The following is a 10,759-nucleotide window of genomic DNA, read 5'->3' as shown; positions in this document are numbered from 1 at the left end:
TTTTATAACATTTATTATAATAAATATATTGTTGGCTATTGCCACAAATATATCTGTGTGACCCGTGGTTTTATGGTCCAGGGTCACAAATGTAAAATTATTCAAAGAGCTCATCTTATCTCATTACTTACATATTTAATAACCCATATTTTAATTGAAGGTATCTTAAAATGGCAACACTGAATGCAAATTGAACGATTTTACTCAACTAACCTATAAGTTTTAATGAAAGCGAAAATGTGCATCTAATTAATGGGAATACTAAATAATAATTACAGTATTATATTTAAAAATAATAACACTAGTAACAACATGCCATGTAATGTGCCAATTATAGATTTTAACTTGACATTGTCATAAATCACTATTAGATCAATTAACGGTTCGGCTGACTAAGTCTCACAAATGCTGACATTCAGATGAAATTGCAAAATTAATAATAACAGAGCCATTCATCAAGAGAGATGAGTTTGTGGCATCTACAGGTGGTTCATCTTACCCCGACTTGCCCTAGGGTAAGTCTATATACACTATACTTGATACCCGTCAAAACAAAAAGGAAGGTGTAGGTGTCATGTGTCCAAATACGTGACTACTGCCGTATGTGTGTGTAGAATGCATCAAAGCGTTTGTCAGGAAAGGAAGTACTTCGACTCCGGAAAAACTTGTTGAGTATTCAAGACTTGTCATGCGTAACGAGAGGCAGTTTCCTGACAGGTTTTCTCAGGTGAGGTTTTCTCAAAGGGAGCCCGTGTCTTCCTGAGAGCACCTGAACAGGTGTGTGAGAGAGTGTGTGTCACGCTCTTCCCTGATGGTCCATCTCTGTTTTTTCTCCATCAATGCATGATTCATAATCAAAGACTGTTCATGCGAGGAATAGAAAACAGATGACACATTAAGGTCTTTTTAATGCACAGTATTTATAGCACATTGCACAATATCCTCTAGAGTAAATCTGTACGGAAACACTTCAGTACTTGGTTCTACATGCATTACATGTATACGACTGTAAAATCAATCACAGTGTCTTCATTCAGTGCAGTTTTAGTGAATGTTGTTTGCTGCGGAGATGAGCGGTGCTGATGCAAACCTTCTTTTTGGCTTTGTTACATGATTTTAAATCGAGAAATTATACAGAAATAAAAATAAGTAATCTGATACATTAGAACCAGAATTTAAAAGTGCCATTTGAGATTAAATAAGTTGTTGAAAATAACAGATTTAATTGATGCACTTCATGTTGAGAAGTGCCAGTGCTACCAAAAATGAGTCAGAAATGAGTCTTCAGCTCTTAATTTTCAGTCGAATCCATGTCTTCTTCCTCCGAGTCCTCCACAAAGAGTTCGGCGTGCTGGGTGTAGTCGAATGCAGGGAAACTTATGGGCAGCTCGCTCCATTTGCTGAACGTCTTCTTCTTAGAGCCGTACGTGACCACAAAGTTCTTGATATGGAGGCAGGGACACTCAATGCTTTTATACAGCATCATCGAGCCCCATTGCTGCGTAGGAACGAAACAAAACAGAATATTTAAAACAAATGCAGACTAAAGGAGATATTTTTTAGAGAACTGCCGCAGCAACATATTGCTTGTGCTCATTCTCGCACTCATGCTCACGTAACACAAAAGAGACTGAACGTGATTCAATGCACCGATATATCCACGGTAAAGTTTTTTTCATTCTTTGCTTATTTTGAAGTAAAAATTAAAAGATTGCAGCGATATACTGTTAATGATCATCCAGACACCGTCCATACGACATTTAGATGAATATGTGAATATAAGCTGCATGCTTTCCTCTAAATAACAAATTAAACACACAGCAAAATTGACAGAGATGAGAAAACAGCAGTTCAGAAAACATGTCATCTCATCCATGTCGATTTTTGTTGTTGTTGTGCAAGCTAGGCCTATATTACCTAGGCCTGTGTTTAAACAGCCGGATCTCAAGAAAAACTCATTTTGGCGTGCATATGATACGCTGTTTTTCGCGTGCATATGATACGCACTTTATGGCGTATTATACAAACGAACCCCCCACCCCACTACCCTAAACCTACCCAAGAGAACGTGTCATATATACGCCATAAAGTGCGTATCATATGCACGCGAAAAACCGCGTATCATATGCACGCCAAAATTAGTTTTGGCATACACATTCCACGACATTGCACACTCGTACTATTTATACACACTTATGTGTGATCGGGTTGGTTTAAAAACACTGTTCCTAAGAGTGTTGTTTTTTTATGTAAATGGTTTTATAGATAGTTTTTTTCTTATTAATTTCTTATTTCTCAATAATGTAATTCTGTGAAGTTGTTGTGATTCTGTGAAGTAAGAGTGAGTCAAACTGAATTTCGCCAAAGCAGTGTTCTGATCAGCAGTAATGCAAATTGAAGCGCTGACGTCAGCACACACCTGTCCACACTTTTTGCATGCAAGGACTCCGTTGGTCTCATAGTCCAAGAGTCGCTCCTGTAGGGACGTATTCTCTCGGACTGTAAACAACTTTCTGCAAAAGGCAACATTTATTTTTTACTGATATTATTCATCATGTAGGATAAACATCATTTGCATCACCTGAATTCATATTTCTGAGTTTCCTGAGAATGCAAAAAAAAGACTGTGAGTTTTTACCTAAACTGCTCGGTGACATTGACATGGTGCATCCTCTCGATAATCTCGATGTGTTCTCCAGAGCACACGAACACACTGCACTGCCTGCAGCTCAGGCTGATTTTAGACGGCGATTCCTTCATCATTCCCTTCTGCTGTTTCTTCTTTATCTTGACCTTCTCCTCCATTATGGCCTGGATCTGAAACTCTCGGATCTACACAAAACCAAATAACGTTTCTTTTGTGAGGTATGTTGGAGTGTATTTTTCTACGGTCATTGAAGTAGATTCTCACTTTCTTCTCGTAGTCGACTCGATTCATCTTGCAGATTTTGGCGATGGCTTTGCTCATCATTTTCTCCCTATATTCGTTAACGCTCTCTCTCTCTGCCACCCCAGACCCCGTCTCCGCCACCAGCGTGTAACTGCTGTCCTCTGCTCTTCCTCGACCACGGGCCTGCGGAGAGCGAAAGATGCCACTTCTTACATCTTCATTAGAAGAATGATGATTACAGATACTTTAGCATGAGAATGCAATCAGCAGTGTTCAATTTGTAAGTCTCTGATCACTTCATTTGTCATTTAAAGTAGTGATAGGCTAAAATCAGACAATCAGACATAATCTTCAAAATAGGGCAATTTTAAAACTGCCTTAGGAGAAATGGTAATTCTGGCTGATGTAATTTTGTTCAAAAGCATCTTTAGAAATGAGTAATAATCTAAAATCATACCTGAATCATGGCGACCTCATTGGTCACAAGACAATAGCGTATGACGACATTACACTCGGCGATGTCCAAGCCCTCTTCTGCCACAGTGGTGGCTATTAGCAGATTGATCTCCCCTTTACGAAACCTTTGCAACACATCCTTCTGCTCTGCCTGAAGATAGCAAGATATTATTTTTATTGAGATATTATGCCTCAAAATCAACTCGGAGCATTCGTTTTAAAGAATGCAGAAACGGACACATTACTATGTGACTTACAGCGGTCATGGGTTTCACCGTGCTCTGATCTCCACCGCCGATCAGATAGCTGGCGCTGACTCCCACTTCAGCAAACTTGGGGTTTTCTTGAATCCACTGGCAGAGAGCGATGGCGCTGAGGCGCGTCCGGGTGAATATGATGCCTCTCGCCTTCTCTCTGGTGCTGAATTCCTTCAGGATGTTGGTTTTCAACTGGGCCAGATTGTTATTTTCATACTCTGGCTTTCCCATCAACTCCTGCAGCTTCGCTTTTTTGTCTGTTGTGGATTAAGCAGGTTTTTATAGTTAACTAAAACCACAACGAACATTTTTTTTGTTAATAGATATATAGTACAAGTCAAAATATTGGAAACATAACTATCTTTAAAGGAGTACTTCAGCGCTGGAAAGATGAATCTGTATTTAAACTGGGTCATTAATGTAGTAGAAATGTGAAATTATGTTTGAATTTGGGGCCTTCTTGACTGAGAAGACAGAAAATGTATTTTTGTCTAATAGGGGATGCAAGACAATAATACCCAGAATGCACTTGCTTCTTTGCCCTTACGAGGCTACTCCCAAAGCCGCTGCTACTGAATCACTTTCCCACCGCGTTCATTTTCATAAAATCAGTTCAGTTAGAGAACAGACACTACAATTAAAAACTCAACGTGTCTGTTCAATATAATATGATTTAGCTGCTGAGCGAGTGTCCCAGCCATCGGAAGCCCGCGTGAGCAAATAAAAAGTGGGAGGGTCCTCTCTTTCAGATTTTTTTTTTACTGGAGTAAGGTTAGATGCCATTTACATGAAATACAAATATGCCGCCATTTACTAAACGATTGTTAAAGACAAAATTATGGAAATCACAGTTATTAACCATGGCTATGGTGTACACGCAGGGCTATTCAAATCTTACCCTGGAGGGCCAATGCACTGCAGAGTTTAGCTCCAACCCTGATCAAACACACCAACCTGTGATTTTCTAATGAACCTGGAGACATTGACTACGTTTACATGGACAACAATACTCCGATATTAATCTGATTAAGACAATACTCTGATTAAGAGGCTACCATGTAGACAGCGATTTCTAATTACCTTAATCTGATTAAAGTCATAATCTAACTACACATAAATCGGATTAAGACATGTGGAGTATGCCTATTTTAGTCCCATTATCAGAGATATGTACACACCTTAATCTAACTATTAATGTCATGTCGGAGATTTCACCGCATTTTATGACAGGACACATAACGTTACGCACAACAGGGGAGTGCAGAGGGGAGGCTTTGTGGGTTCGAGCCTCTGCCCTTTTTGAAAATTAATCAAAAGTGCCCCTTTCAACAATCATCGATAATATTGTGGCCAATAAAACAAAATTGGAATTATACTTAATATAACAACGTGTACAAAACAGTAACAACTGGTGGAAAAGTCGCGTTTATCTTTTACGGATCTGTCAGTCTGAAAAGTCGTTGCCATAAACGTCATTGCTATGGGCGGTGTGTGTTTTACTTGACTGTTCATTGTGAACACTGCGTCCTCTCTCTCTATTTTTATTTTTGTTGTAATTATTATGCTCATTGTAAAAGTAAAATACAATAAGTTTGTATCTGTAATCGCAAACCAGATGGGTCATTCAGTGAACGCCTGTGGCTCGACGGCAGGAAAAACAATCCAAAGAGTCATGATTTTTAAACCTTTTTCATAATTAATCAAAGCTATTATTCTAAATGTAGGCTGTCAATAAGGAGGAAAGAGGGGCAGTGTCTCTTCAAAAAAAAAAAAAAAAAAAAGAGGCAATACATAATATTTAAAAAATTAATCAACGTAGGCTAAATGTAGATATAAAACATTATAAAAACGCATGTTTTGTTATACTTCTTAATGTAACGTAACACTGTCCAACAGCGACACCCGCAGGTGAAGTGACAGCGGGTTTACTGAGCCCATAAAATTAACACACCTGCCAAAGTCACGCTATGATTGGATGCTGGAGAACATAGCGTGGCATGGAGACGTAATGACGTGCCATAATCGATCTATGTTCTATCACATGTAAAACGGGAACATGAACGAAGTACTCTAAAAGCAACTCATGTAAACACCTTAATCAGAATATTGTCTTATTTAGAATAAGGTCAATAATTAGATTACTGCTGTCCATATAAACGTAGTCACTGAGTAGCATGTTCAGGTGTGCTTGATTAAGGTTGGAGCTAAACTCTGCAGTGCATTGGCCCTCCAGGGTAAGATTTGAATAGCCCTTGTGTAGGGGTTAATGGGTCCTGCACACTGTGTGATTTTTCAAAATCCTTTGCGAATGTCCCTTGTCAGACTGTACGAACATGATCGCCATGTCACACTGTAAGATCTCAGTTGACATTAATGTCAGACTGCACGATAGTGAAGGCGCGCTAAAAACAGACGCGCGCAAGAAAACTCACCCGGAGTTTTATATCATCAATGAATGACGCGTTCAGTGACAGTGAGCTGCATTACACGCGGGACTGAAATGCTGGCTACAAAGAAATCTCTAGTACTCGTTTTGGTCATAGTTTGTCTTGAAAAACGGAGATATTTGACTGTCGTCGTAGGAGAAGTCACACTGCAGGATTGTGTGCCAAATCTTCTGACACTGCCAGAATTTCGTCTGAGGTAAAATTTGATCGCAGCGCTCATTAATCGGCTGTCGGTGAACATGTCAAACTAACGACCAAAGACGTCAGATTTTTGCCTAGGATCAGAGGAATCTTTTAGGATTTGCTAAATTTGTCCCAGAGGGCCAAATCGTGGCCACAATCGCACAGTGTGCACCCGGCTTTAGTCTCATGTCATCAAGTTTTGACGCAATTCGATCAGAGGTTCGAATCTGCCTTTTGCTACACTCGCTCTACTCCCTTTTCCCATCACATATCAGATCGCAAAGGCATTTATTTTCAATAAAAATGGAGAAAATATTAGAAAAGTGGAAATAAAGCATCTAACATGTTTAATAATAAGTGTTTCTCCGTTAGAGGTAGGTAAACAGACATGTGCTGAATTAGAGACGATAAAAGTGAGTGGGTCCAATAACATGGGTTGTAAAAAGTGGGTCTTGTCCCACACACACACAATGGTTCCGACACCCATGGTCACATCACAAACGCCGCAGGGGTCAGATTACATTCACCGTGATGAATGAGCTGAATGAGCTCTCCTGATGAGAGCTGAGGTAATCGCATCTGTGGCATACATTCACAGTCTGATGCGTTTTCAGTCCATGCCTTTGGAAGCTTAACGCTTAATAGGAATTAATTTAAGAATTTGAAAGACTTTGCTCAGCTGTGTGTGGGATCTCACACCGCCCATGTGCGGGTTGAAAACATGCAGAATTAGCCTTTGGCCAAAAAAAATCCTCCGATGATGCAAAATGATGATATTTGCGTCATCTAAGGATTTTTTCCAGAAATAAAATGCATAAATCTCTTGTCTCAGCGGGATATGAGAGGAGGAAGCACGATCATTCGAATATACTCCAGGGTTTCTACTGATACAAATCCTAATGCTTATCGCTGAAGCCTTTAATATTTTTGGACGTCTCTTATGCGTCATTCATTTGATCAAAAATACAGTAAAAAATATTGTGAAATATTACAATTTAAAATTGTGGTTTTCTATTTTAATTTACTTTAAAATATCATTTTTATGATACCTTTGAACAAGGTGAAGAGGAAGCGTTCTGTGTCCGTGATTGTAACGGCGCCATCCTCATCTGGGCTGGATTTGGTCTTCAGCTCTTCGTTGTGGTATTTTTCGAGGAAGCTGAAGGCGTCGGACATGCGTATGGTGTTGCTCTGGTGAAGGGCCTCGTTGTAATGGCGGAGGTGTTCGGCACACACACGCACCTTTTGATTCTCTTCCTTAGCAGCTGGTGAACAACACACACATTTATATTTGTAAAAAAAAAAAAAAAAAAAAAGAGTTCAACAATACTAATATTATACAAATACAAAGTCATTCACAGTGCATGATGGGATGAGTAGTTAATTCCCACATTAAAGTACACTTGTCTTTCCATTTTCCAATTACTTATATGTTGTGATTCATCTCATAACTGGTTGTTTTAATCAGTTAAAATAAATGTGGGGAGAGAAAGTCTTCCATAACCAGGGTTATTATCATTAACTAAAAACATTTATTTTACTTGAAATAATATATAAAATATTTAATTTCTCATTTTGGTTTAATGTATATATTCTGTTAACATTTGAATTTTAGTTAAAGTTTTAGTCATTTTGAGTTTTTCCATCTCGATTAGTTTAGACTAGTATATTTTATATTTATATATATATATATATATATATATATATATATATATATATATATATATATATATATATATATATATATATATATATATATATATATATATATATACACATACATACATATTATACTAATGAAGTAAAAACTAAAACTAATTAAGATGAAAAACTAACATTCAAATGTTAACAGAATATATAGAAAATAAAATATATTTCCAAAATATTTCCAAAAACTAGTAGTAGTATATCAATAATACTAAAATAGTATGGAAAAAGTAGGCGTTGAGCTCTAGCATTTAAAGCAACAGACAAGCACGTGCTAACAGATGGATATCATCTGCTGGTGTGGACGCTCTACTAGTATACTTGTTAGTCATTACTAGCTCTTGAGGATGCCGATTATTATATATAACTACTGAATCTGTTCAGTTATTCTGAATGTCTGAGCACAGTTCAGAAACTTTGGAATTCCCAGTAAAATAACAGTGGCTTCCTTTGAAAACAGGAAAGAGACCCTGTTATTACTGCGGCTTATTGAAACACATTTTGCATGAGTGCATGACTGTATATGAAATTCTTATCATGACTTCAGCTATATTGTGGTTAAATCATGGTTTCTGCCTGGAGCAGAGGACACACACAGGGAGAAACCGCGTCTTAGCGAGAGCTTTGCAAACAACCTCACCCAACCAGGCAGCGCTGCTTTAAAAGAGCATGTTACTGGATAGCAGATTACTGGATTTTTACCAGACACTTCTGGAGATTGCAAAGGCGGATTTCCATTTGTATTTCAATCTCTTGCACAACATAAAATACTTACAAAGAACAATATCAAGTCATTTAAATACTTTACAGAAGAGCAAAAAACTAGAAACATTTCAAGTGGTTTGGCTGGTTATCACCCCATTAGATGGCAGATGTCGTAAATATACCATCTGGTCACAAAAAGACTTTTTCTCTTTTTATTTTATTTTTTCCAAGCAACATATTCAGTGTTTTGCAAATGTCTTTATATTAGTAGCAGATGTTTTTGTAGTGTCATTAACCAACACTATCTCTCAACCAATTTGTATGAATTTGTGCGATTTGTCATTACTGCAGTGATGGGTTGGTTTTAGGGGTGGGGTTAAGGGTAGGTCATTCGTGCGAAATCATACAAACTTGTCAAATACATACATTTTAAAAATCTTACAAATTTGTATGAATGAGTTTGTACAAATTAGTACAGATTGCCGTAAGATCGGGTTGAATAAGCCTATCAACATTGTCTTGATGTAATCTTATTAATCACATGACATGTACACATTAGGCGATTGGCTTAAAACAACTTACACCTGCATCATCAAAAGCAAAGACGGCATATTTCATACATAGAAATGCATATGACATTTTTCACATTTCTAAGACTTTTTCCTGATATTTCCAGGTTTTGAATGACCCAGTAAGCCTCCATATATTTGAGGATTTTCTCACCATTCTGCTCTTTCTGAACCACCCACTGCTCGTAGTTCTGTGTGCCGGGCTCACAGATGGGAAGAAGATCAGCATGTGTGTGAATTTCATCCATTATCTTCTTGATCACGTCTCCAAACGGGTCCTGTAGCATGCAGTAGACACAGACATTGAAATAATACACCTCTGAACTGAACGTCATACTCAGAATGCATGTTTTCACGGTTGAATGGTGACAGGCAGGAAGTCTTTGTCTTTGTATTGTTATCGTTCAGTCAGATTTATCTAAAAATATCTAACCATTTTGTAAACGGGAAGTGTATTTTTTGCAGAAATTTTGCAAAATTTTAAAAAAAAATTCACCATTTGTGAAAAATTGGGACTGTTTTCAAACACTGAAATTTCAAATAAATTGCAATAAGTTAACAACTGCAATTCTTAAAAAAAATCTTAAATTAAGAACATCTTATTTTTTTCCTCCCCTTAAGAAGAAAATGCTTTGGTGTTTCTTCTTATATGGTGGTTCTTGCTGATCAGCACAAGTCTGTTTTTTTTCAGCTGACTGTAGATTACCATAATAATTACAATAATCATGCAGACTATTTTCATCTCAAGTGTCTTGAGTGGCAAGAGTTTTTAATGCATCATCTATTTTAAATGTATAGGGCCAGATTTGCTAACACCTTGCTCCAGTACAAACCCACTTTAGGCTTTATAAAACTAAAGACGCGGTGTTAAATTAGTTCTGAAAACGTGTGGATAGGGTTATTTTTGCGGCTCACCTTATTGCATATGCATTTGTAGGAGTTTCCCTTTCAGACGCAGTATTTATGGGAGGAGAGTGTTTAAATGAATCAGGCAATGTGATTTACTAAGGTTTGCACTCTTGAATAAACTGGTGTTTGTCCATTATTTACTGCCCGAATAAAGCCTGTCTTAAACCAGATGCTAATTTGCGCTGATCTTAGTAGATCGTTTTGGTCATTATGGAAATTATCTGGCTGCGTCTTTTCATTTGTCAGTAGAAAACGTGCAAAACTTTTCACTTCCATCTGTACTTTTTTTTTTAATTGCGCTCTTTTTGTTTGCAACCTCCATTTAAAAGGAAAAGAAGCTCAAATGTGTGAGAACCAATAGCTGTGTCTGAAATCACCCCATACCCTTAAATAGTTCTCTATTTGAGGAGACAGCCATTTGTAGTGATGTCTGAAACCATAGTGGACGTTATTGAGTTCACTCATTCAATCCCACAATGCACCGCAATAACGAGTGTACAGCTGATGTACTCAACTCAACCATAGATATCCATAATAAAGGCTAGATGTCTGTGACGGGTGCGTAGCCTACCTCACATATTTTGGCTTTTACCAAACATTTGTAGTTTAATTTAATGTTTATTTATCCCCTCATAT

General features: G+C 37.6%; 1 protein-coding gene across 1 annotated transcript in view; it reads right to left on the bottom strand.

Annotated features, from left to right (window-relative positions):
* Positions 1-903: 903 nt before the first annotated feature.
* ifih1 (interferon induced with helicase C domain 1) overlaps positions 904-10,759 on the bottom strand; it is a 54,811-nt gene continuing 44,955 nt past the window's right edge. Inside the window, exons 9-16 of the mRNA XM_067444583.1 lie at positions 9,369-9,492; positions 7,283-7,498; positions 3,604-3,860; positions 3,348-3,497; positions 2,912-3,073; positions 2,639-2,832; positions 2,420-2,513; positions 904-1,498 (exon numbers count right to left, since the gene is read on the bottom strand). Of these exons, the coding sequence (XP_067300684.1) occupies positions 1,292-1,498; positions 2,420-2,513; positions 2,639-2,832; positions 2,912-3,073; positions 3,348-3,497; positions 3,604-3,860; positions 7,283-7,498; positions 9,369-9,492 (1,404 nt within the window). The 3' untranslated portion in view covers positions 904-1,291. The remainder of the gene's footprint in view (positions 1,499-2,419; positions 2,514-2,638; positions 2,833-2,911; positions 3,074-3,347; positions 3,498-3,603; positions 3,861-7,282; positions 7,499-9,368; positions 9,493-10,759) is intronic.

The sequence above is a fragment of the Pseudorasbora parva genome, chromosome 5, assembly GCF_024679245.1.
Source record: "Pseudorasbora parva isolate DD20220531a chromosome 5, ASM2467924v1, whole genome shotgun sequence".
Lineage (NCBI taxonomy): Eukaryota > Metazoa > Chordata > Actinopteri > Cypriniformes > Gobionidae > Pseudorasbora > Pseudorasbora parva.
Note: the sequence above shows the minus strand (reverse complement) of the source record. Positions and strands in the feature narration are given on the sequence as shown.